The 27,843-nt window shown below is 43.6% G+C and overlaps 1 protein-coding gene across 1 annotated transcript in view; it reads right to left on the reverse strand.

Annotated features, from left to right (window-relative positions):
• myo10 (myosin X) overlaps nucleotides 1–27,843 on the reverse strand; it is a 114,613-nt gene that overhangs the window by 22,616 nt on the left and 64,154 nt on the right. The window contains exons 5-19 of the mRNA XM_073490759.1: nucleotides 18,051–18,185; nucleotides 17,839–17,963; nucleotides 17,460–17,473; nucleotides 17,103–17,187; nucleotides 16,849–16,952; nucleotides 15,642–15,771; nucleotides 15,139–15,257; nucleotides 14,630–14,776; nucleotides 14,198–14,298; nucleotides 13,065–13,131; nucleotides 12,612–12,704; nucleotides 11,797–11,865; nucleotides 11,566–11,648; nucleotides 11,123–11,231; nucleotides 10,085–10,165 (exon numbers count right to left, since the gene is read on the reverse strand). Of these exons, the coding sequence (XP_073346860.1) occupies nucleotides 10,085–10,165; nucleotides 11,123–11,231; nucleotides 11,566–11,648; nucleotides 11,797–11,865; nucleotides 12,612–12,704; nucleotides 13,065–13,131; nucleotides 14,198–14,298; nucleotides 14,630–14,776; nucleotides 15,139–15,257; nucleotides 15,642–15,771; nucleotides 16,849–16,952; nucleotides 17,103–17,187; nucleotides 17,460–17,473; nucleotides 17,839–17,963; nucleotides 18,051–18,185 (1,462 nt within the window). The remainder of the gene's footprint in view (nucleotides 1–10,084; nucleotides 10,166–11,122; nucleotides 11,232–11,565; nucleotides 11,649–11,796; nucleotides 11,866–12,611; nucleotides 12,705–13,064; nucleotides 13,132–14,197; nucleotides 14,299–14,629; nucleotides 14,777–15,138; nucleotides 15,258–15,641; nucleotides 15,772–16,848; nucleotides 16,953–17,102; nucleotides 17,188–17,459; nucleotides 17,474–17,838; nucleotides 17,964–18,050; nucleotides 18,186–27,843) is intronic.

A 27,843-nucleotide genomic window follows, 5' to 3' on the forward strand; every position in this document is an offset into this window, starting at 1 on the left:
GTATTGATTGTGATCCAGCAGGGTTTGACGTAGGTGTCATTTTGTCACAGCGGTGGTGATCGACTTTAGATTCTGACTTCCTGTTTGAGAGCAGCTTCACAACACTGAACACTGTTATTATAGAGGGCACTGTGATTCCCACTGAATGAGTCAGCAAACACAGAGCAACATTATCATCTCATCAGGACCGTGCTCGTGTCCACCTGACAGTCCAATATTCACTGTCACGTTCGCTCTGTTTCTGAGCCCAGTCGACAGGATGAAACATTAGCAGTTCATATTTCTGCAAAACACAGACACCATCAAGTTTGCACATGTTGGAGGCTTCGTACGCAACTGACATTTCAACAAAATGTGTCCCAACACGTCACATCACATGCAGGAGTCGGAGAGGAGGATGGTGGAGTGAGAGGCGACAACACTGCCGAGCCAGTGACCGCCGACTGAATCTGCATTTCAGCATTTGTTAGCTTGACATCACTGGATTTTTTTAAAGGAGACCTGGGGACGAATTCCAGCTGTTTGTGGCAACAGAAACTGATATTTTTGACTGGAAGTCAGGACATCTCTAGCTGTGTTTGTGATGACGAAAACAGGTATTTTAAACCAGAAAATGATGTTTCCCTAAACCCCAAACAAGTGGTTTTTGTGCCTAAACCTAACCAGGACATGAGCACAGCGTTGTGACAAAAGATTCATTGAGAAGAGAACCTAAAGAAAAGTCAAGATGCAACATGAAGAGACATAAAGTTTTAAGTTATCGTACTTTGCCGACATTTATTCTGGCGATCTGAGGAAAATATTTGGCTCTTTAGCTGCTGAATGCTTCACTTTGTTCACCAGCTCATCTCTAACTTTCTCACTTGCCTGCTGCTACTGAAAACCCTGAGACTGAACCAGAAAAGAGGCCGATTAGCTGCGTCAAAAAAAATAAAAAAAGCTCTTTAAATTCCATCAAGTCCTGAAACCGTCACACTTGGTCACATGACGTCTGGACACCACAGCCCACTCACATCCCTTTAAACATCCACACGCAGGCATCACATACCGACACTGCATACCACTCATTCACAGCTTCAGTGAGACGAGTCCATACGACAGCAGCAGCCAGCGACGAATCAAAACCCTCCAACAATCACACTTGGCATTGAGATACCATTATTACTTACAGAAGTGCATTCAGTGGAGGACGTGTTCCCGGGGAGCCCTCTCACCCTGTAACCTCAGTGGGCGTAGAATGAGAGGGGGCTTTATACCCGCTCCTAATGCCTCCTTTATTCAGTGCACATCTCCCCTGATAGCCCCATGATGGCCCATTTGAGCTGCTGAGATGAAGGGAGGCCAATTCACCACCAGATCTCGACTGAGTGATTGAATGGCGCCCTTTAGCCGCCGATGGCCGCGGAGGGGACTCATTAGCATAACTGACATTTGCATACGGCCGAGCTGCAGCGCACAAAGCCGAGCGGTGTCAGGAAGCTGCCCTCTGCCTCCTGCCTTTCTCTGCATCTCCATCGTTTCCTCTTTATTCGCTCTCTTTGGGAGGCTCATACAGTTTCCTGATCAATTCTGTACAGGAGGTTCTTCTTCCTCTCTGTCTTTATGTCGTCCTCTGAACTCTGGAGAAGTTTCACGCTGTGTCAAAGCTCTGCCTCTGTCACAAAAGAAGAAGGTCTGCAGCCAAAGAGAGACAGTTTGCTTTCTCACTTCATCCACGACACTTTCTATTTCAGTCGCTCTGTTCAGTGTTTCTCATGAAGTGAGAATGAATAGCTTGAACTGACACCACTGCTGTATCCCTGCAGAGAGAGCTCCTCATAGGTCTTACACAAGATGCTGCTCTTTGACTTTATATAGTACACTGTTGTAGTCAAGGTCGACCTAAACTGAGACCAGAGTGTAAAGAGACAAGACCAAGACTCTGAAGGGTTGAGACCAAGTCAAGACCAGGACTAGAGTCCCACACTGCACGACGCACTTAACAAGAATTTGGTTTGTAAGAAATCCTACAAGGGTGATAAAAGATGATAACATAATGAAGGCCTTCACAGAAATCTGAACTGAAATAAACACCTGAATGTGTATTTAAGTTCTGGAAGCAAAACAGCGAAACATCTCATAACTGACCGGTGCTGAAAAGACGCTGAGTTGACCTGTGTAAGAACACTTTGGTCTGACGTTTCTGGGATAAGTCAGCTAGACTCCAACGATCCATCAGCCCAGAACTACAACAGTGATGTAAATCAGCATCCAGACCATCTCAGGCCTCTACAGGGCGTGACGACAATAGCCTGAGGGTTAAACTCTGTGTCTTTCTCAGCACAACTTCCCGGCTAAAAGCCTCGCAGCTCGGGGCATTCAACAGGACAAAAGGGGGGCGTGGTAGTTCGCTCCCAAGGGGGTTGGGAACCGACGGGGGAAGACGCGGAGGACAACGAACACAGGATGAGCCGTCCATCCTTCACCAGCAGTAAGAAGCTACAGAGAGCTGGAAGCTGCTTTATACATAGTCTTCTTCATGTTATCATTTTTCAGTCTGTGTGATTTTCTGCAAATCATATCCTAAAGTTTTCTGTTAGTTCAGGAGTCTGTAAGTTGTTAAAGTGTTGGGGATGCAGAGGAAGTCAGGATGAGACTTCTTCCTTCATGAGGTTTACTTTACATCACAGAGCACAATTATAAAACAATGTTTTCCTCTGTGCAGCTTGTTGTTGAGGAGCATGATTGGTTTTCTTGTCTTTATGAAACACAAAGGTTTCTTCAGTGACAGATGAATGTGTTGACGTTCAGTTTGTTTGTGCTTGTTTGTGCTTCAGTTCCTTCAAATCCTTCCGGTGGCGCTGCACTGCTCACGCTATCCATATCGAATCGTATCGTATCGTATCGTGTCGTATCTCTTTTAGATATTATTATGAAAGGTTAATTAATCTTAACAGTTATGTCTTCATCACATCTTGTGTCTCAATTTGAGATATTTACATGATACTCGTAGTGAAACAAAGTCTTGTGTTAGTGAACTAGATACTGTTTGGTTGAAGGACATCTCACATCAGCTGCCAGAGGGACAGTTTGGATGTCTTCACTACTATCACTAGAGTCAGGATGTCAGTCTGTACCAACGCTGAAAAACCATCAGGGACATCTGACCCACACTGCCGTCTCCGTCCTGTGTGAGATACTTCACAGTTAGTGTCATACAAAGGTTGCAATTTCACGTCAGTGGCCCCGAGTGGCAGCCAGAGATAATTGGTCATTATCCAGAAACTGAAATGAGATTTCTCTCATCTCCTCAGGCGACCTCAGAAGAGATCGTCACCACGCTTTACAGAAACGTTTGGTACTGAACAGAATTCCTCTTCAGAGAAACATCTTTTCTTTTCCACCACAAAGATCTTCTGTGTGTACATGAAACCTTCAATTTGAGGTTAATCATTTCAAATACATGGTTCATTTTGTTCAGATTCATTTTTCTCTTTCTAATCTATAATCACAATGTCAGACAATCCAAGGTTACATCTTCTGAGCACCAGTCTAAAACCACAAAACACTCGATTTAATTTTTTTCCCTGACTAGTAATCAAACATATTACTGTTGTAAAGACTTTCTCTCTCTGTAAGCATCCATATTCTTGCTTTAAACCGGACTCAGAGCATCTAAGAGCATCAAAACCCCCCAAAGACCTCTGTGTTTCTTTGTCAGAGGTCTTGTTTGCTCCTGGGCGTCCAGGTCTGAGCCGGCGGGGATTATCACTCACTGCTCAGTGGGGGGCTGCTTCACCGGGTTCTGGGGGAGAATCCCTGGAACAATGTCTTCTGCTCATAGATGGACAGAAATCCAACCTAAATCCCCGACCCTGCTGGATTTAAGCCTGACCCAGTTTGGAGGAGGAATCTTGTGGGTTTGAATTTCTTGAAAAACATCAATTACACAAAGGAGACCTGCAGCAGCAGAGCTACTGAGAGGAAACCAGTGAATATAAAGACAGACAGACAGATGTCGCGGGTATTAAGGCTGATTAGAAAATCACTTTCAGCTTCTTTGTGCACATTCTCGTATCGAATAAGAACATCAGAACAAACGCTGCTCGCATTTTCCTGCAGGTTGCTCACTACTGAACAAATCATCTTAAATCACCAGTCTGAAGTGATACGATTTAAAAAAGTGATGCACTGACTGTACAACACTGTGAGGGAGTATTAAAGGAACAAAAAGTAAAACCCAGTCATCATCTCCTCCCTACATGCTGATATAAAGTCAGGTGAAGTCTCGTAGTCCACAGAACATTTCTGGAGCTTCACAGTAAAACAGAGTTGCAGCATTCTGCTGAACAACTGAAGCAGCTGGAGACTTGATTTAAAACGGAGAAACAACCACAACAGAAAGAAAAAACGGAAAATCAGGCGTCTCCAGAAGCCTCAAGATCCCAAAGTGATGAAAAGAAAAATGTTATTGACACATTTTAAAGCAGATAATGGCTGAATTCACATTTCTGGGTGAACTGTTCCTTTAAGCGATGATAAAAATCAAAGAAACGCAGCTGATTCTCACGTTTCTGCTCAACAAATGAAAATGAATGAATCATTAATGTTTACAGGTGCATTTCTCAGCAGGGTTTGATCGTTATGACGCCACTGAACTCTTCACTTCAGGATGTGACGGACATCATGTCCCATCAAAGATCGAGCTCAGGAAATACAAATCATCTCAGAAGTGTTTTGGATCAGCAGCAGTGAAGTGTAGTTTGAGCTGAGCTGCTCTCAGACGACCGTCATCAGAGAAACGACTCTCTTCATTATCATGTCATTAACTAAACAGCCTCATTACTGATGCAGCCTCAATCATCCTCCAGCCTTCCAAGCTTGATTACCACACTCATCATGCACTCACGAAGCGCTGTGGCTCCGTCTCAAGTCTTCTGCCTTCTTCAAATTCAATGTGGATCATTTTGGTTCTGAAATCCTTCAAGTCCAATTAACCAGACAACAAGCAGCGAACTTCAGAGGTACTGGTCTGTTCGTCCATGCACGGCAGTATACGATTACACAGCAGTACTGACAGTGACGAGGTCATTCTTGTTGTTTTCTGAGCACCTACAGTCACATATTAGTGAAATATAGAGTTTGGTATCTGAGAAATTTGAAATTTGGCACAGATGGAGCCAAAATGAGCCAATTCTGCTCGAGTGCTGAACTAAAACCTCTCTAATTTTGTTCTGATTCACTTCATCAGCATAAAAGTTGTCAGAGGTAATGTTCAGATGTTTTGCTTGGAGCTGCATCATTCATCAGATACTCATTTTAAAATTGTAATTATTTTAAAAAAATCTTTAATTTATGCCGAGTGCCAACCCAACTTACTCGACCCCAGTGAGATCTATACTTATACTCACACCTCTGAACAAATATTTTCAAGTGTTCCCTTTATTATGATCCCTTGATTATTCAAGCAGACCTTGTAGTTGCAGAGATACAGTCTGTTAATTATCGAGCAGAGACACAAAATATAGAGGCTAAATCTTATCGGGTTAGGAAACAAGCTGTTGCATCTCTCTGGTTCAATGTGGACCGGTAGAAAAATGACATCCGTGACACTCTGAATATGCAATCTGACCACAAAGCACCTGAGAACACAGATAACAGCTTTCCACCTTTGTACCAAGTCTGCAACTGATGCACTTTAAGGATTACAGCAGTCCATACATTGATAAATAACTGCTGTGTCTCGGTCCAGAAGTCTAAACTGATTGAGCAAGAGTGTCATTAAAAACACCTTTAGACATTAATGTTGGATAAAACGACTCTTCTTCTTTTATGTTGCTGCAGTTCAGGACTGCAGACCGACCTGCCCGAGGAGCCCAGAGAAACTCTCTTTGTGCATCTGTCATGTATCTGAACACAAACCGCTGCATCTCACCTCATTCCACAGCACTCAAACCCTCCGCTGGATCGCTTAAACCTCCCGTGCAACAAGCGCGCACTTGAACGCACCACTTCCCATCTAAAAGCATGCATCAGGTCTCACCGTGCATCCTCGCTGCTCGCATCGCTTCCTTCCTGGGGTTTTGTCAGATCAGAGACGAACGGATAACAAAATGACATAAAAACTTCCCGGAGCTGCTGTCTGCCTCCGTGCGTCTCCTCAACACACTGACCAGCTCAGACACACACACCAACACACACATCAGCACACACACACACACACCGAGTCAAACAAAGGCTTTCAAACACAGAAATCCACTCCCCTTTTTTTGTGTGTGCGGGAGGGAGGGCCGTGGTTGCCATGGTGATGCGTCTCCTGCTGAGGCTAATTTGTGCGGGCCACTTGTAGGGCCAGTGTGTGTGTGTGTGTGTGTGTGTGTGTGTGTGTGAGAGAGAGAGAGGGCGAGCAGCCTGTTTACATTCAAACGTGGTGACTTTTGTGTCCACTGGCTGCAGCTCACTGGTCCGACGAGCTGCTGTGACGCTGCCTCAGACTGGAGCTGAACCGGACCGAACCTGAGCGGCGATGAGGAAATTGGGCCGAGTGACATGTGACATGTTAAAATCTGATCACGAGACGGTTTACAAAGTGGCAAAGTGATAAAGTCTAATAGATTAACTTTTATTTAAGGCTGGAACACGTTCTGCTTCCTCGTTTGTACTTTGTTCCTCTTTTTATTTCAGTTTCTCCACTTTCACATTAATTTTATTATCTTTTAATCGACTGTGTGTATGTTTTTTTGTTTTGTTTCACTATGCAGGTCTACAGTCCTGGTTCCAGATCAGTTTTGATGCTGTGGTTTGTGTCTGTGCTGTATCGTCCCAAACTCTCAGGAATCGTGACTGTATATATTGTGTGTTTATTTACATGCATGTATTTATTTTTGCTACAATGAACTCATTGGGCACTAAACTGGAGCACAGTAAAGTTTTCTGATTTAAAGTTTTATTTTATTTTATAAAATTCTGTTAAGCAAAATGCAGTTAAACACTGAAGAGATCACAACATGTAATTCTGCAGACTGCACCAGCTCTCAGCTCGTGGATGTATTGAGGTAATTGGTTTTGATACAAATGAGTTTCAGTGTTTCTGTTGTCGCTACACCAAAACATGTAGTTGTATTTCCTTGGACTGAATCTAACATCTCGGTCCACTCAGGATGCAAACTGATCACAGATCCAGTTGATCTTTGTTGCTGTTGAATGTGTTCAGGTTGTGTTTGTGATCTGCTGCAAAATGTGACAAGCTCAGGAGCTGTTAGCAGGAAAATCAGAGCCATTGATTTATCTGAACATGTCAGTGATGCCTGGTTTAAACTGATAACTGACAGTAATGATAGAGGTGATGATAGAGTGTGTGTGTGTGTGTGTGTGTGTGTGTGTGTGTGTGTGTGTGTGTGCGGTGTGCAGTTTGTTCTACAGACACACAATGAGCTGTCAGTACAGGTCCAGTCCTCCTAACAACAAGAACAAAAACCTATAGACTCTGATCAGCCTCCAGGCTACGTTGTTATTACTGTCAGAACACACACACACACACACACACACACACGTTGAAGGTGGTGATGAGCGTAGATGATGAGGACGACAGCTTTTTATGTCGACCAAGCATGCACGTGTGTGTGTGTGTGTGTGTGTGTGTGCATGACTAGTTGTTATTGTCCCTGACAGACACAAAGGAAAATGTCTGTAGATGTTGACATCTGTCTGCCGATCGTCCTTTGAGTTTGCACATACATGGCAGCAACAGTGAGAACGACAACGAGGTTAAAAAATACCAGACTGTTCCTTTAAGACGAAAGGAAAACGGTGTTGATGTCTGAACGGACAGAAACTCAGATTGTTGGAAATGATGACGGTGACACTCACGTTTATCAGCGCTCGTAGAATAACTGGCAAATGTGAACTCTGAGTATGTGATGGTCTCATACTGGGATCGTTTATGTAAAGATGGAAATGAGAGACAGAGTAAACAATCTGCTTCCTGTTTATGACGACAGTGCCCAGTGTATGTGAAGGGTCATGAGATATGTGACTATTGTTGTGTTGTATGGACGGAGATTATTTCTAAAACACTCATCTGGAAACAGATATCTAAAATCCAACACCGTATATAGTCTCATGTCACAAATATCGACACAGCACTCAGACGTTTGTGTGTCCTGGATTTATTTAGAGCCAACCGTCCGTCCGCACTATTATGTATTCAGTCAATATATTGATATTTCCACAGAGACTCCACTCACCATCTGCAGGAGTCCCATCGCCCCACAGGCCTTTAACTCACCGTTACATCACTGCACCCAAAATAACCGTCAGTGAGTCGTTAAGCTCTCGTCACCTCCACCAGAAAGTCTCTTTACTTTCCAATAGAGTCAAAAACCAAACAAACAGCTCAGAGAGCGTCCTCATACTTCCTCCTCCTGCTCCCCTCTGACACCTGCTCAGAGGCAAACAGGCAGATGACAGGACGCCTCTCGGGGGCTTTTAGGGGCCGCGTGCCGACCCCTGTTTCCCCTGGGGCAGCCCCCCCTCCTCCCCCTCCTCCCCTCACTACATTAAGCCCCATTCAGGAGTCATCATCCAGCCTTGTTTACCGTTCGATCAGAACAGGAGTCCAGACGGTCGAGTTTCGCCTCGTAAAAACACGCCGGCTGTCCAGCTGGTCTCCCCGAGGACGGTAGAGATACTCACAGTGGGTTTCTTATATACACATCCATCTATCTGTCTGCGTTTTAACCACTGACGTGATGTCGGCTACGTCAGGAGTTAAAAGAACAGATAAAGTTACTCCAATAATAAACTAGATGACACAAAATAATGACTTTAATGACGGAGCAGAAGTCTGTCGCTTTTCAACAACTGGGAACAAAATCCAGCCAAGACTGACGCGACTAAATGTCTAAAATGTTAAATGTACAAAGAACAGAAGCTACTCCCCTTCACACACACACAGACAGACACACACACACAGACACACACACACACACACACACACAGAGGGCCCTCTGTCAGAAACACAAAGCTCCTCAGAGTGACGACAGACGCGTTACATCTGCGTCACAAACCTCTGAGTGTTCACATCTGACTCCGTCACAGCTGCCCAGCAAATGAATGAGTAGTGTGGACAAAATAACATGAACACCCGACAGTATGATCCAGTCCGACACCACTGCCATGAATCTCAGGAGCAACATCGGCTGGATAAGTCGCTGATAAAACAGTTGATAAGTTGTCATCATTAAATGTAAAGTCGAGAGAAAAACTGCTTCACAACGTCTGAATGTCGTTTAAAAAACCCTGAAATGTTTCCACACAGATTCGCTGCAGCGGTCCAGCAGAGGAAACCTTCACAGGCAGCTACTTAACATATCAATTAGTTTCTACCAGACAGCCAATTAACAAACCATCGCTGATGACGGCCTGGGAGCGATCAATAATCACTGACATCAGCAATCGGATTTCGCCTTAAACTTTTACACATGTGACGTTTGCAGTGATGCTGCTAATGAGTCGCCGAGGCGTCCGGACAGAGATCGATAAGGTCCCAGAACGAGTTCACCGCTACACAGACAGCCGGGGGGTTCAGATGATTCACACCTTGTTTCCAACAGCAGGTTGTAGACGAAAGAATCATTTTATATAACGTCATCATGAGATCAGCGGCCTGAAATCCTTTAATTTAAAGTAAAGATGAGCTGTGTGTTGAGTTTTGAGATCCATTATTGATCTATCATATTCACATCTCTACACATCAGTCAGCAACACTTTGTGGAGATGGATTATTGGGAGACACTCTGCAGACCACCACTCTCTCCTGAGTATCGTTTGTGTACATTATCCCCCCATCCTGCACGACTCCAGCCTGTTGCTAGGCAACCCGGGGTCAAAGGGCACCGAAGGGGGCCAGGCACCTCTCATTCCTGTCTGCGGCTGGTTGGTCGGTCGGTGGGGGAGGACTGTTTGATTATTAAATGACAAGTGATTCACACACACTCACTGTGATACTTCAGTGCTCCCACAGCCCGACCTGCTAATGTGTGTGTGTGTGTGTGTGTGTGTGTGTGTGTGTGTGTGTGTGTGTGTGTGTTATATCAGCACTCACCTTGTGTTTATTTGGTTTGATGCATCTGATGAAATATGGGTCAGCAGTGCTGAGTGTGGCCATCAGGGAGTGCAAAGAGGCCTGAAACAACACAAACACTTCTGTTACTGACAGAATTATTTCTACTGCTACTGATACTACTGATAATACTACTGCTACTGATACTACTGATACTACTGATAATACTACTACTACTGATACTACTGATACTACTGATAATACTACTGCTACTGATACTACTGATACTACTGATAATACTACTGCTACTGATACTACTGATACTACTGATAATACTACTACTACTGATACTACTGATACTACTGATAATACTACTGCTACTGCTACTACTGATAATACTACTGCTACTGCTACTACTGATAATACTACTGATACTACTGATAATACTACTACTACTGATACTACTGATAATACTACTGCTACTGATACTACTGATAGTACTACTGCTACTGATACTACTGATAATACTACTGCTACTACTGCAGCTTCTACTTATACTAATATTTTCAGTACTTGATTTTATAGTAAAGATACTACTACTGATACTACATTGTTGTTCCTGCTGCGACTACACTCATCTCTTCTAGATAACCGGCTACACAGCCACCACTACTGCAGCTACTCATACTCTATTATTACTGCAGTTACTGTGGCCACTACGTGTACCACAGGTACTACTACTACGGTTACAGTCAGCTCTCATCAGAAAAACACATTTATTTTGCCGGTGGGGCAGCGACCTCTAGTGGCTGTTGTAATTATTACAGCAGCAAAGGAGGAAGTCAGGCGAAGTTGTATAAAGAGCAACCACAGAGGGAGGAGGTCGGGGGTGGATGGTCGGCCAAACAAAGATTAGTTTGTAACTGAAGTTATATAAGTAAAGTAGCTATTTTAAGCCAAACCACCAAACTGTGACCGTAAGATGAAGGTCCTGAAACACACACCTGTTCTACCTGTTCTACCTGTTCTACCTCTAATGAACAGGACGACTCACAGTCCACATGTTTATCTGTGACTTACCTTAAACTGGGAGCTGACGGTGGGCCGTCTGTGCTTGACGCTGCTCTTCAGAGTGTCCTGTTTGTTCCGGCTCAGTACGTGTTCAAACAGATCGTAGACAAAGTCCAACCTGACGAGACAAAGACGGACAGACGACGCATGATGGGACGTACGCAGAGTCCAAACAGTCGATTCAATGAAGTGGAAAACAAACAGCTCAGCACCAGAACTTAACACCGACTGCAGTTAAATAGTTGGTTTGCAGCCAACAGTAACTGATAATGCAGCAAAACAGTGGTGCGCTGCAATTATTTATATTATTTGATTTCCTGGGAAATCTGGAGAGTCAGACCAGCGTGCCACTGAGCAAGGCATTCATCCCTGAGCTCTGTTTCATACGCAGATTATAACCACAGCTGTGGAGAAACAAACACAGATAAAGAAACGTCAGAGATGTGACCGACCTGCTCTCCCTCAGCAGGTTGAGGATGTCGTCTCTGAAAGTGTCTCTGTTCTTCTCCAACATCCCCCTCACGTCGTACACCACCTGCAGCACACCACCAGGGGGCGTCAGAGAGTTTTACAGGAGGAAAGAGAAGAGCAGCAGCTCGTGGACGGGAAGTTTTCTCTGCAGCTATTCATCAGTTTAAAGTATTTAAAGACAGAACAGAGGAACAAAGTCTCTGTGACATCACCTCTCCTGCATAGTGCCTGACTCCAAAGTAGTGCACAGCAACACGTGGCTTCACGTAGAACGAGTTTTTCTGCAGCGAGACAAAAGAAATAGTTTAATTACTTTTGACAAACACTCGCTGCTCTGAAGCATCACAGCCACAGAGGAAGAGGACGACTGCTCAGACTGCTCAGACTGCTCAGACTGTTCAGACTGTTCAGACCGTTCAGACCGCTCAGACCGTTCAGACTGTTCAGACTGCTCAGACTGCTCAGACTGCTCAGACTGTTTGTTCCAAATAAACAGAAAATGAGTCCTGGCGAAGAAAATAAAAAGTAGAATTATTCTAGTAAAGAATCGATTTCCACAGTTCCCCTTTCAACCCCACTTTAACAGCCGTCTTGTCTCTGGTTTGACACATCAAGTCGGCTTTTATCAGATCATAATCCTGTTTAAGAGCACAGACAAGAACATATTTAGTCCAATAAAACTCTTCTACTTCTTTACTAGTTTGAATCACATCAGTTTTTGAATCAAGTCAAGTGTGTTTGCTCCAGATTCACAAGACAAGACCTGACATGGGTCAGTATCCTGTTAGCAACAGATGCTAACAACATTAAAAGTACCACTGTTCAGATGGTTTGACACATTATTTCCAAAATAAAAATAATAATTATGATCATTATTAAACAGAAAGTCAGCTCATACATGTGAACGTGGTTTGCAGAAAGTTAAACAGTCAATATTTTATCCCAGCGACTGGACTGGACCGTCACCAGAGCCAGTCTGAGTTTCAGTCTCCTGATAAAAGCTGATATGAAGCAGAAGAGGTCGTACCGAGTGCTGGCTGTGCAGTTTCTCCAGTAAGGTGTCGTCTGTGGCTTTGGGGAAGTGACTCTCCTCATTCATCAGTGCCAGGAGACCCAGTTTCTATGGAAACATGGACAGATCATCATCATTATTATCATCATCACCTCGTCTTATCCTCGCCCCTCATCGTCATCATCACACCTGTTTCTGCACTCCACTTCTCTATTCTCATCTCAGTTGTTACTTTTTAATCTTAAAATCAATACTTTTGTGTTTTTCTCTCATAAACGTCCTTTTACTGCTCAAAACTTTGTTTTCAGGTAAATATCAGAAGTAATTTAATCCTGCAATCATCCGAGCATCATCAACATCATCTCTTCATTCACAACTGATCTAAAACTAATCGTAGTAATAGTTTTTAAAAAGAGTCACAGGAACAGTCTTCATCATGAACGGCATCAGCAGGTGTTCTTGATGTACCTTCTCGATCAGATCCAAACACTCTCCGTTGTCCATCCAGTTGATGTCGACCCAAACCAGACCCTCCCTGCAGGGGAAGAGAAAAACCAGCGGTGTTAGAGACGTTTCACAACAACTTTTTGTGCTATGCTCGGCTTGTGGGTGTGAGAGAAGTCCAACAATCAGGACTTTGAGCTAACAGCGTAGCATCCTCCTGCTGTTTATGTGAAAAAGAGGACAGACAGTCGAGGCTGCAGCTTTACAAATCACAAACTTAAAATGTGTGTTATTGGAGCTTTGGACTGACGATGACCTCATCAGCTGTGTTAACTAGTTACTGAGGAACATCAGGTGACACTTTGGTCCCACTGTACAGACCGTGTGACGGGAGTGGATGTGAACCGATGTGTGAGATCATTCTGAGTTTCCATGTTAGCTCAACCAACACGAGACACAACATGTCACGTTAAATTAAATCGGATTTAACTCAGAACCTGTTCAGTTTTGAAATATTAATTCTATTTCAGGCAAAACATCATCGCTCATTTGAAAACGTGACAAAAGCTCAGAGACACCAACAGCCAACATGATGTGAGTCTTCAGGAGAGACTGTAGACCAGAGTCTGACTTTTTTTGTACCAAAGAAAAAAAATATTATGGAGCTAAAGAAATGTGGAGTATCTGTCGAGTCAGCTTGTGATAGATTTCACTGTATTACTTCTAATAATAATAAAATATAATATAATATAATATAATGTAATGTAACATAATATAATATATTATAATATAATATAATATAATATATTATAATATAATATAATATAATATAATATAATATAATATAATATAATATAATATATTATAATCTAATCTAATCTAATATAATATAATACTCAAACCGACCTAATTACCTGAAATTAGCCTAGTTTCTGCATCTTTTGAGCGATGCTAATTATTTTTGGTTAGTTTAATGTTTAATTTATAAAATGAAGGCTTTAAACAATTTTCAACCCCTTTTATAATAAACTTCAGACCTGTCGTTGTTCTGTGTCAGCAGCTAATAGCAGATATGTTACTGACTCTAAAGTCCTGAGAGCTAATGAACTGCACCAGGAAAACAAAACCTTCATCACCAGCAAACAACATCTACATACTTGTTGTATTCAAGTTGCTCCAGGGAGAAAATGTGCTTGTTAAAATATTCCTGAAGCTTCTCATTTGCATAGTTGATGTTGAACTGCTCAAAGCGGTTGACCTGTGGGGAACAAAATTAGGGAGATATTAGACACAGAAAACACCGACGGAGAGTTAATGAGGTGAAAAACAAGGAATCCCTGAGGTGCATTTACTCAATTCTTCATTAACGATTAAAATATGATTAGAAAACTCAGGACGGGGAATAAAAGGTCACGTCGTTGGGTTTAATTGAGCGTGTTTGTGTGAGGGATTTAATTTATTCAGGTAAATCTAATGAACCTGAATCCAAGTTTTTATCTCCTCCTCAATTTGAATTCATATTTGGTTAATGAGTCGAACAGTCCTCAGAGTGTGTTACAGTAACAAACTCTCCTCTCGCTCAAACACACCTCGAAGTTCTCGAATCCAAAGATGTCCAGGATGCTGATGGACTTGAAGTCTTCTCTGCCCCGGATGCGGGTGTTGAGCTTGCAGATGATCCAGTTGAAACACTGAGAATAAAGTGCCATCGCCATCGAGTCTCTGGAGTCCACCGCCTGCACAGGAGCAGTCACATTGTCACAACACGATCCGGTCACGCTCCATGTTTTGTGTACAGTGATAAGTCGTAGTGGTACCCAGCAGACAGCTGATGTTTTAGAGATATTAGCCGAGGCTCTCCTCACATCATTATTTTAGTTTGTTCAAATATTGAGGCACATTTTAGTGTTTTTTTAAATGTTTTTAAATATTTTTGTATTCCATAAAACAACTGTTTTATATAATCAGGCATCAGATATGTGTCCTTTTTTAAAAAATGATCATAAACACAGACTTCACTGGGCGTCTGTGTGAGTGTTACTGTGGTTTGTAGAGATGATTGAAGGTTATTATTCTGGTGTAACTGGAGTTTACTGACCTGTTCCACAGTGAGCGGCGTGGAGATCTCCTCGCCCCTGAGGATCATGGACCGGTGGGTCAGGACCTCGGCCAGCTGATCCGAGTTCAGCCCCAGGAGGTCCGACGTCCGGCTGAGAGCTGCAGGAACAACACAAAAACTCATCACCAGAGATTCCAGAGATGTCTGGACCGAAATAAACTCATCCAACTTGATCCCGAAGTGGTTTATTTATTTAATCAGGCAGGAATGTTCTGCTGAGCTTCTAATCCATTCAGCTCGGTCCAGTAAAACCACAGGAGGGAAGCCGGTGATTACGTGTCGCCGTGCTTGCCTTTTAAATAATCAATAACTGCTTTAACGCCTGACCTTTACCTCCTGAATATTAAACACTTTTGCATTTGTCCAGTCTGGTGTTAAAGTGACCTCGGGGCCAAATGAGCTCAGTGACACGAAGGTCAAACCTTTTACAGTGACAGTAGAAGAGACGCAGGACGGACCAAGGCGAGGAGAAACTCTCTGACCTGATTTGCTGGAGACTTGAGCTCCTCCGGCCGTCATGAACTCGATGTTCCCGGCGTGGAGGATCCCGGCCAGGAGGCGCAGAATCTCCCCGATGTTCTCCTCCGTGAACTGCATCGTTCTCATGGAGCCCTGTCGACCGCAAACACACAGAGAAGAAGCTGATTTACAAAAAAACCTCAAGTCGCCGCTTTGTGTTCTCGCTGCAGGCGGCCGTGCTCAGATGGACTCATGCTGAATGCCTCACGAGCTGATTTTGTTTCTTTTGGGTCGAGACTGAAATTCTCCGTGAGAGCTGCTGCTAGTTACAGTCAGTCTGCAGCAGCTGATGAGTCTTCTGGGGAAATGTCAGAGGTTTGGACTGATGTGAAGTTACATGTCTGCTGGTTTGGGTTTGGCAGCAGTGGTTCCACTTTTCAGTCTCACCAGGATCAAATATTCAGAAAGATTCAAATATTCAGAAATGTATGTAAAAACAAGTACAGTGTGCACATTTAAATGGATCGGTACCGAGGAGGAGACGGTGTTGGCATGAAACTGCCAAGCAACAGACCACTGTTCAAGACTGGGTTTCAACATTGTAGTGCATGAAACCACTGGATCCTTTTTAAAGAAGACGTCAGGAACATGTCCCAGTCGTGTTTGTGGCGACAGAACCAGGTACTTAAACCAAAAAAGATGTTTTTCTAACTGCAACCGGGTTGTTTTGTGCCTAAACACAGCAGCAGCAGTGTCGCAACATAAAACTGAAAATGTAACTTCTAGAAACAGTTTCAACATATCTGAGGTTTGCAGAAATGGCACAACAGTCCCCTTCATTTCAGTCAAGCCGAATCTGATACCAAACTCGATAGCCGTGTATCACTCTACATTTTAAACCACCAATAAACTGCTGATATCAGCCACCTACACACGATTTTATTATCAAGATCCATATTATATTATTTCCTGAGAAATTAACGAAAATGTAGGAAAAACTTCCTATTTCACTGTCTCTTCATCCTGACCCACACTGAAAGTTACTGTCTAATGTGTAAAGGTCCGTTCTGGGCTGAGACCCGTCATCTGTCAGTTTCATGAGAATCCGTTCAGTAGTTTTTGTTTCATCCTGCTGACAAACAAACATTTCCTCTCTGGCAGCGGCAACAATAAATCAGAAAGTGTGAGCGACTGTGGTGCATGTTTTAAATGATTTGGCGTCCTCCGTACCAGAACATCCTGAAAAGTGCCGTGGTCGTTGATTGTCTTGTCAGCGTGGCAGCTGGACTGTCTCAGGTAGTGGTAGCTGTCCGGGTGGCTCAACCCGAACGCCTCTGCAACAAACACACGAGCACACAGTGGATTTAATGTCAAATAACGTGTCACTGATCACAGTCATGTTTCAAAATGTCCTCCTCTCCTGAACGCACCACGTCACAGCTGTACATTCACATCACAGTCAGCTGGACCTCAGTGTGACCCACCTTTCTGCTGGCTGTTGGTTCCTGCTAACAGAGCGTAGAAAATGTGGTAGTTTCTCTCCCCCGGGTTCTGTCGGACCACTCGGTTCTGTAGGGAAACAGAACAGATTAATATCAACACTAACTAAAACATATGTTTGTAGTTTCATCCTTCACAGAGAGCACGTCTTCCCTCCTGCACTGCCTCTCTGATCAGAAGAGGATCAGGCTGCGGAGCTTTGACAAGTTTTTGTGGAGGTTTTAAGCCTTTTGTTTCTTCATCGTGACGTTGTCTCCACTGGGAGACGCTCTCGGTGAGGGATGAAACATTTAAGGTCACTTTAATGCAGTTACAGATGTGCTCGGAGGAAACACACTCACCTTTTCTAAGAGGTCTGAGGTCAGAAAAGTGTCAGTCAAGGAACAAAACAGCTTCAGACTTCAGGACAAAATGATTCTGCTAACGTTTTAACTCGAGCAAAGAAACCAGAGCCACGCTACATTTACCAGCTCCGAGTTCACACTAATCATAAATAAGCATCATAATAATCCTGGACTGGTCACCTTTCCCCTCCGCCTGTGATCTCTAACAGAAAACGACTGGCAGGCCTCCTTGTCCACAGCGACCTGCATAACTTTACTCTTAAAAGCAGCTTTGCAAACTTCAACTACTTCCTTCCTGCACATTAAGCCTGTGTGGGAAACCTGCAGAGGAAACGAAGCGGCAGCCACTTAACACTGAGTGGGTTTTAAAGGATACAGTCAACGATCCGGCCGCCCTGGATGTTGCCCTTCTGGCTGAAATGCAGCTGGACAAACTTCCCAAAGCGGCTGGAGTTGTTGTTGTAGACCGTCTTGGCGTTTCCAAAGGCCTCCATGATCGGACTGTGGCGTGAAGAAGAAGCAGGATCATTAGCTGGCCGTTCTCTGCTAATTAAAACTGTTACTGTCATTAAAGACCTGAGTAACCACCTGCTCTCCAGCAGCGCCTCCTCCACGTGAGACGTCCTGTCTTTGGACGAGACCTCCAGGGAGTGCTGGCTCATGCACGACAGGAACTTCAGGATCAGTTTGGTGCTTTCTGTTTTTCCAGCGCCGCTTTCTCCACTGAGGGGGAAGAAAACACAGGAGTGGTTAGACGACTATTCTTCCGAGAGCCCCTTGAGCAAGGCACTGAAATCTGAATCTAATTATTCTTATTTGAAACAATTCTTCATCATCTTCTGCTTCTGTGTTTCAGATGTTTCAGATGTTTCAGGATGTTTCAGGATCTCTGCAGTCACAACAGGTAGATCGACTCAGAAGTGCCTCAGAAATAATTCATGTTTGAGTCGTGGATTGTTTTCATTATCTGACGACGTCACCGTCTGTTAAGATGTTTGGATCAGAGAAAATGTGACACACGTCTGAAAACATCTGGAAACTGTTTGTCTCCCACACAGATTACATGAAGGTGAAACTGTCTCTGCCTGCAGGTTGAACTCACAAACTAACTGGGTCACACATGCAGCTGATGACATCATGGGAAAGACAAATATCCAGGGTAAATATTACAAACATCAACCACTAGATGGCGACCTGGACACTCCTAAGCAGCTCCACGCTGCTGACTGTCATCACCGTCAGTTACTGATCAGTGTGTGTGGATGAAATCCAGGATGCAGCATCAGGATTATAGACGAGGATCAACATGACAGGAAAACTTTTTATTCTCCAGAGGAGTTTACGCTCTTAATATATATAATGACACTATAATATTTGTTTTAGTTCAGGAGCCGAACAAAAAGTACATTACTTGCGCTCAAAATGTGGTGGAGTGGAACTTTAAAGTAACTCAAGTGAAGTACAAGTACCTCTAAAGTGTACTTAGTTACACTCCATCACAGAGAGTTTAAACGATACTTTAAAACTACAGTGACATCATGTTTTGTGACTGAGTGAACACAGTGTGATGCTGGAGGGAAACCCTCACACATCTACTGACATTCAACATGAACCTGGCAACCCGCAGCCGCACAGCGTGAGATGGAGTTAATAATTAAGCTGTAGAGTCGTTACATCGACACTGAGAGCAGCTGAAGAGGTCCGATTAGTCCCCGAAGACACATTCATCAACACGGACAGGACTCGACGCAGCAGAGGAGAAAATAAAGACCTTTAAATCATTAACATCAGCAACTGTCCACTTGTGTTGTTTAAATAAAGCTTTTAAATAACAGCTGACATTTCTTCTGACCACATTTCAGGGAGGAAAAACAGATAAAGCTTGATTTTCTTGTTGTCATGAACTGAACTGAAGCTCACAGAGCGATGTGGAGTCAGAGCAGTGTGCAGGTCTTCATTTTAACTGTTCGTTTTCTAACACGAGTGCTGATTTTCACGTCTGTAAACACTTTATGGCAGTAGGTGTGATTCAGGAGCTGAACTCTTCATTGGGATAATGTCTGGGTGGCTCCCTGCAGGGCCGTCACGCTGAGTTTACCACTGATGAAGTACTGAAAACTGAAAAACACAGTGAAGTTCTTCGAAGCAACAAGAAAAGAGACGACGCTGAGCAGAGACGGAGTTTAAAAGATGCCGAACAAACACAAGAATGATCCAAAAACAAAGACAACTGGACTTCAGAGAGTTTGAAGACTTATTCTGAAATCTTTCTGAGATGTTTGGTTGGAAAATCACTTCACCAAAAACTCTTAAAGTCATGTTTAAAATAGAAATCAGTGTATTTGGTGCTGAGAACTTTATGTAAACTGCAGCTGAAGTGAGATACATTAACCTCATCATCCATCTTGTGGACAGCAGCTTTACTGTGTTTTATAAATAAAGCTGAACTTGAATGTCACACATCAGCCGGGCAGCACCATCGGTCACGCCCGTGGAGTCAGTGGCATTTCCCCTGACGGACAGAAAGCAGGACTGCAGATAATGTAAACTCTCGGGGTGTCTGGCTCGAGCTCGAGACGTGACCACGCTCCACATGTGGACAGATGTTATGACAGGGCGGGCGGCGGTTTAGACGCCCTACATGGGAACATGAAGTCAGAGAGGGTTCAGCTCATTAACTTCTTTAAATACTAGTCTGTGGCGTTTTTCAAACACCAACATGTCTCTGTCACTTTTATTATGACACCTGAGAACATGAAGGAATTCTTAGCAGGTTTAAATAGATATGACTGAAGTGGCTTTCAGTCTCTACCTGTCTTTAAAGAAAAATCCAGAAGCTTTCGCTCCGTTTGTCCTTGAAGAACTGATCTTTTTGTCTTTTTGTGCCATAAAACAATCCAGAAACTGCGTCTGTTAGCTTGTTTCTGACGCTGTTCTGCCCTCTAGTGGTTAAAACTTGACTGACGCAGCTTTAAAGTTACTATCTTTGTGCGTAAAAACACGCTCACCAGTCTTGTCAACCTGTGGTTACATTCCTTTATGATCGTCGCCAAAATCAGTACGGCAAAACGCAAAACTTCTCTGTAAACTGGAGCTGTGATGATCCGTCATGGCAGGAATGTGATCTGGTCGAAGCTGGCTGATCATTTCTGGGTTTGGTTTGGTTGGATTTCCACGAAATCCTGAAGTAGAATATTTGTATTATTTATTAACACAACTGAATTAAATGGACCCGACTGAACTTCGTGTTGTCTGAACCTCTTGAGTCGGATTTCGCTGCCTTGCAGTTGATTTATTTGTGTGTATTGTAGAAAACTAACCAGGGGCCTTTTGAAAACGTGTGTGCTTTGTTGGGTTCGACGCATTAAGTCAATATTCTGTTCGGGGCAGAACCAGGTCGACATCCTTTGTGTTTCATCCTTTCATTTAATCCTCCTTTTGTTGCCTGGTGAATGTCTGGAACTGAAGTGTTGCAAGTTGGACCATGTGCAGGAGTTTACCCATCTCCCTCCAACACACCTGGCTGTTTTATCTTCACCTCGTCACGTTAGTCTTCTCGGTATCTCAGCGGAGCGTTAATGCAGTGAGTGTTCAGGAGACAACAGGGAGAGACTTCACCAGAACTCACCGTCTCTTTGTAAGGAAGACGTAAGAGTTAAGTCTCAGGCTCCAGTGTGTTTTTGTGTGTCTTCATTATTAAAGCTGAAGAGAAACAGTAAATTCAGACACAACCACAGAGCTCTCCAGCGGCTCGCTCCAACAGAGGGTCAAGCTTTCTTAAAGGGATTGGATCTCGCTTTAAAAGGCTCGGTGTGTGTAACTCATTTAAATAGCTTAGACGACGGTGACGGCCAAATCTGAAAGGGCCTGCTAAATGTAACTCGCTTAAAAAGACCTCTGGCTGCATGCCAACGTATCACACACACACTCACACTCACACTCACACACACACACACACACACACACACACACACACACACACACACACCAACACACACACACACACACACACACACACACACACACACACACACACACACACACACACACACACACACACACACACACACACACACACACACTAAACAGCACCCTGCCTTTGTACTAATCCCTGGCTCTCCACATGCTGTTGCCACCCAAGGTAAAACCCCCCACAGGCAGGAAGGAGGGAGTCTTCAGCGGAGCGACTGAGCGTGTTGGACAAACTGCCCTCACAGGTCTGGACCTCAGCCGGGCCTTTTGTAGCGAGGAGCAGAGCGAGTTAAAGAGTAGAAAGAGTTTCTGCAGCGGGGAGAAACTGAGACGAACAGTGAAACGCAGCGACAGAGAAAAAGACGATCCGTCCACACGTCATTTAATCTGCTCTGAAGAATTTTCATCTGGAAAAGTGAAACTACCTGATTGTTCAAGGAGAATTTAAAGCAGATTTAAGATTGAATTACTTGTTAAAATGCACAGCTGACGTCTGCCAGGTCGGTCTGCAGGAGCTGTCCTGCTGCCAGGAATATTAAAACTTCACAAGTCAATTAGATCTGAACTCTGAGTCACACCAGCAGACTGAGTCTAGATGAGTCGATATCAGCGTAACACTTCGGTCCAGAGTCAAATATCTCAACAACTGCTGGATACATTGATGTAAAACATTCATGTCCCCTGATTTTTCATCCAAAGTTTCCAAAAGATTGAAATGTAAACTACTTTAACACTTCCATTCATAAAACACAACCTCTGCTACTACTGACAAAACTCCTGTTGAGGTCGGACGGATTTAGTAATTAAGTCTGATTATCAGCTGAGCCTGAGTGTAGCTGAGGCTGATTAAAGTTGAACCAGCGTGCAGCTGAGTTGACATGTTGAGACTGAGATGTCCTAAAAAGGCCACCGTACAGAAGATCAACCTCGGTTGCTTCAGGTGACAACATGTGTTTTTCTCAGATCAAACTTTGTATGTTTTGCCTGGCAAAGTAGTTTTCTAAAACAATTATTTCCAACGCTGTGTTTGCGTTTCATGAAAGATGTTAAGCATAAAAACCTTGTTGGAGTAAGGTTCTGAGACTTGTCGTGAGATCTTCCCTCATATAACACAACACAAACAAGGACTGAGTCAGGAACAGTCATGGACCAAAAGAGAAAATCAAACAGCGACAGCAGACGAGACTGAAGACAGACAACATCAATTATTCAGTGGACTTATTAACAAGCAACAAACACGTCGCTGCATATTGTTCATGAAGCTCGTTCAGTTCAACACAGACTGCGACACGCAAACTCCACAACCAGCAGGACAATCACTCAGCTCGTCACGTCCTCGGCCCAGACCGGACCAGCACAACACATCACAACATCTTCAGCTGCTGTCAGTCACATGGCGTGTGCTGCACTACCCGGATCAATAACTCTGTTCTCTGTTTGTGTTGAGTGCTGCAGCTTCATGTGGTTCCTACTGAGGCTGTAAAACACTGACTGTGTTCGTTCTGCTCCACAAACAACAAGGAATTCAATGTGACCTGCACCTCATGAAAGAAAACCACCACACTGTTTTGTTTTCAGGCTCTGAGACTCTGATGAACGTCTAATACGAAGCAGATCAGCTGCGAGGCAAGAAAACACTAAAACTATATTAGTCACAAACCAACAAAAAGTTCAGGTTTGAATAACTACGCTCGTCTCACGTTACAACTAAAACCAACATGGACAGAAATGTTTCCTCTCTGTGACGCATTCCTTCCTTTGGTCACAGTCAGATTATTAATCTGTTTCACGGAGCAGATGACGCTGATAAATCCTGCCAAGCCCCAGGAGGAAACCTCTCAGGTATGTTTTCGCAGGGCTCTGCTGCGGGGCTTTGGTGACCCCAGATGCCGGAGTAATTAACGAGGCTGGAGAGTCTTGAGTTTGACCTGACGGCCACCCCCGGGGTCAGCAGGTCAGGGACAAACTGCTGGGTGGACGGGGCTGTCGGCCCTGCAGGATAACACCCTCACAGCTCTGTAATTTAATCAAATCTGGGCTGTTTTGGACACAACGGCAGCCGGTCAAAACAGAATCAACCGTGAAGTCTTAATTTTCCTAAATGGAAAAGTCTTTGAAGGACTGAGATAATCTCGGTGTTTAATAATGAAGTTTGACACGAGAAGCTGCATCTGAAAACAAACCAGAACAGAAACTCGGGCTGACGATCAAACCCCCAAAGTCTTTTTGGTAAAGGCGGAAATGTTTGTGGTGCGAAGAATCAAAAAACTGCCAAGTTCTGAAAGCTGGTACTGACCCGAGTCTTTACAGCCATCAGATATTTGTTGGTCTGAATAAAAAGATCCAAAACAACATCTCAGCAGAGCTCATGGAGAATAAACCAACACAACTTCAATCCAAAAACACAAAAAAGAAAGTGCTCTGAACAAAACTGTCATTTAACATTCTTGTTTGGATGTTTCTCTCAACCCAGTCAGTAAATGAAGATATTAAAACGTTTCCATTTAAAATCTTGGACCAGTTAATGAATAAACTCTGAAAAACACAAATAAGATGTAAACTAGATTTAAATAAGGACCAAACTTTTTTTCCAGAAGCAAACAACCTTCGTATTGTTTTGTTAAAAGTGCGATTTGTAAGAATTCTGGTTGGAAACATTCAAAACACACAATCACCAGATAACAAAGTTTGCTTTTGAGCAAAAATAAACAAACATCCTACATTAAAACAACCGGGAATCATCTTTAGCAGGTTTAAATAAATGTTTAGTTCCTCAGAAGTAAATCTGATTTTTGACATATTGTCGATGAAGGTTCTGTATCGTAGTCAACTGGACTTGAAGACAAGACAAGAAACTGAAACCCAACACTGTCGCACATGCACAACTCTGTGGCCACGGTTTCTGTGTGGGCCTGGTGATCGGGTCGGGCTCACAGTTCATCTTAAAGGTGCTGGATGGGGCTGAGGTCAGAGCTCGAGTTCTTCAACACCATTCTGGGAAAATCCTTTCTTTATGGAGCTGACTTTGTGCACGGGGACATCGTGATGAACACAAACTGCTGATACGAGACCAAACACTACAGCACAGGGTACTGAGTTATAACAACATTTCAATTAAGCGTCTGAATCTCCTGTTTATTGCTTTATTATCCATAAAGAAGGAATCTGCCATGGTGGCATGGTTTGCTGGTTTCTTCGTTGGCGGTTCAGAACGAGTTCTTGCTGAACTCTGCAGCTCAAACACAACAGGGGGGGTTTCATTAAAGTCATGCGGCCTGACGCAGGCAGGTATCTGCATCAGTGAAAACGCAGAGCAGCATTCATGAGCATTAATGAGCAGATGCCTTGTGTTAGAGCCGGTTTCTTCCTCCTCCTCCTCTTCTTTTACACCAGCTCCTGTTTCATTCACCTCCCTCTGCCTGGATCTGATTACCCACAATCCCTAAATCCGACGAGAAAGCTTCCTGCCTCGCCTGAAAGTGCCAGCTTGCAATTTATAGCTCCTCTTCCACACACACACACACACACACACACACACACACACACACACACACACACACACACACACACACACACACACACACACACTGTGGGGTGATCTTTTCTCTGTATGGGTGGGGGTGCTGCCATGTTACATGTTTTACGAGGGTCCGCTGTGAGGTGGCTTTGGTGTTTTCAGGGTACCAACAGGAAGAGTGTGTGTGTGTGTGAGAGTGTGTGTGTGTGTGTGTGTGTGTGTGTGTGTGTGTGTGTGTCAGAGACCATTGTGAACCGGACCACGTACTGTGGCAGCTGGGCAGGACTCTGACTCAGTGTTACAGTGATCCTCCACCCAAAATCTAACTTTAGGTATCAAACACAGAAACATTAGGAGCTTGAAGTGAACATGTTACAATTACAATTACATTTCTCTTAAGCAGCGACCACTTGTGGCTGCAGTAATTATTACAGCAGCAAAGGAGGAAGTTGGGTAGAATTAAGAGTTACAAAGTCTGCGTGGGGAGGACGACGAGTCTCGTACATAGCAAACGGCGATATACTTAATTAAAGTACATATGTAACGTAGTTTACTGTCGCTGCTCCACCCCACAATGATTCACAGCCTCATGCATCCGTCACCCACAGCAGCGGAGCAGAGGGTTTTAAGGAAACAGAAAATATCCTGCGACAACTGAATGTTTTCTCTGGTTTTAGAGGGAATTAATTAAAAAAAGAAAAAGTTTTAATTTCCTTTAAAAACCCTTCTGATGATTAAACATCCTGTCGGGATGTGAGGCGCACAGTCTGAGAGCCCAACTATCAAACTAACTTTATTCTGTAAAATCATTTTAAATAATCTTTAAATGTTTTCTTCTATACGAGTTAAGGTCTGCAGAGTGTTTACACGTCCCCCCTCCGCTTCATACTCACTCAGCTGCAGCTCCACGGGTGCAGCTGCCAGTTTAGTGCCTTGCTCGAGGGCAACAATTAACAGCTAATTACCAACTCAGGCAGTAAAACTCAAACAGAAATGAAAAGCAGGGTTTAAAGGTGGCACTCTCACCGGTGTGGGCGCAAAACAAGTCAAAGAAAAGCAACATTCAAGCACATCTTATTTTGTTATTCATCAAAAATAACATTTATATTTTAAAAAATTCAGACTTTAATGATAATTAGTTTGTTAAAATTATGTGTGGGTCTGCTCCAACTGTTGCTGTGTGTTATGTATTCAATATATTTAAACATGGAGAGGTTTTCATTTCATGCATGAATAATATATATATATATAATATACATATATAACATCAAAAATTGATTTCGTATTTATGTGCAAAATACTTTCATCACTTAAAAAGCTGCAAAGTTTTGTTTTTAAAAAATTAATCCTGTTGTTTTGCAGTTGCTTCTTATACTGCCGCGTCTTAATAACCTGTTATTAAACTGTATATTCATCTCGTTTTACCTTGTTCTTGTTTTCTCATCTTGTTCTCTGCTGCTGCTCTCTGACAGCTACCAAACAACATTTGGTTGTACGACTACAATGACAAAGAAAGTGTCTTATCTTTTATTTTTCTGGTTATTTATTCATTTTGGCTGAACATTTGGAAGCAGCCGTCTGATGCCCTGCTGTATGAAAAATATGAAACTTTTCTTTCCCTACTTGCAGCTTTATAATCAGCCGATCAGTCAGACGACGACCCACAGCCCCACTGTCCTGTTTCACTTTAACAATACAGCCGAGAGCTGAAACGTTCGACCTCAAGCGTCACGCACATACTCAGATTTAGAAGAGGATAATCAGCCCTTCCAGTGTGTGTCTTGGGAGGCTCGCTGTGTCATTTGCTCTGTTCTTACAAACAGTAAAGCATCAGGTTGTGTTTTAGCTGAGACACAGTTAAAGGTCACGCTGCGGTCTGTGGTTCGTCCTCTCCGGCCCGCGCTGGCTTCATGTGCTGCTGCTGTCATGGAAAAACTACGCAACCAAATTAGTGTTTATCTTTGTCATGAAGTTACAGATGCTGTGGTAAATTAAGTGTTTTCATAAACTGCAGGGCTTCGGAAGAGGCTGAAAAATCTGTTTGTCTGCATAGTTTGAAAAAGAGACGCAAAAGCAAGATGAGACTGCTGAGCCCTGGAGGACTCAGTGGGATCGGGACAAACAGAGCAGATCTGTGGCAGCGCTGCGTCTCTGTGGACAGAATGGCAGCATTGTGGCGCTCAGGAACTTCTCCAACGACAATATGACATGTTTGTGTTTACGCCTCGCTGTGCGCGCCGTGTTGCATATTCTCCCACCGACCAACATCCTGCCAGACAAAAGACTTTCTGTGCCCCGAACAGAAGGACGAGGCGACTCGGACCAGAAGACGAGCTACGAGACTTGCGCACAAGAAACCGGGTTGTTGTCAGAGCAGCTCAGATAACGTGTTGACATGTATTACAGCAAAGTGCTTAATCTGTATTTACTACATATGAAGCCCCCCATCAGATTTTTAAAGCAGGATCAAGAGATTATAAGTGTTTGTCTGCCTGAGACGTCGTGGAAAAACCCTGTCAGGAGTCTTGTTCAGACACCGACGCTCAGCTGCAGGAGAGAGCAGCTTTCTTTGAATCTCTTCCAACGATCAGGACAATAGATTTTAAATTTGGCTTTAAGAAATCATGTTACTGCAAAAAAAGGCTGACTGTAACTCGTGAGCAGCACAACGATGTTTTGGATCGTGTGCCACTTCTGGAGGGCACCAGCCGTCTTCTGCTCTGAACATTAACAGTGAAAAGCTTCGCCGCTGTTCACTTTCAGCTTTCTTCATAAAATCAAAGCAGCTTAAGTTTAAAAGGGGACATGTGTGCCTCGTTAACCACAGCGCCAATTAAACAGGGCCGAACAGGGCAGTAAACTAATGCCAGCTAACTGTCAGAAAACTGCAAC

The sequence above is a fragment of the Pagrus major genome, chromosome 21, assembly GCF_040436345.1.
Source record: "Pagrus major chromosome 21, Pma_NU_1.0".
NCBI lineage: Eukaryota > Metazoa > Chordata > Actinopteri > Spariformes > Sparidae > Pagrus > Pagrus major.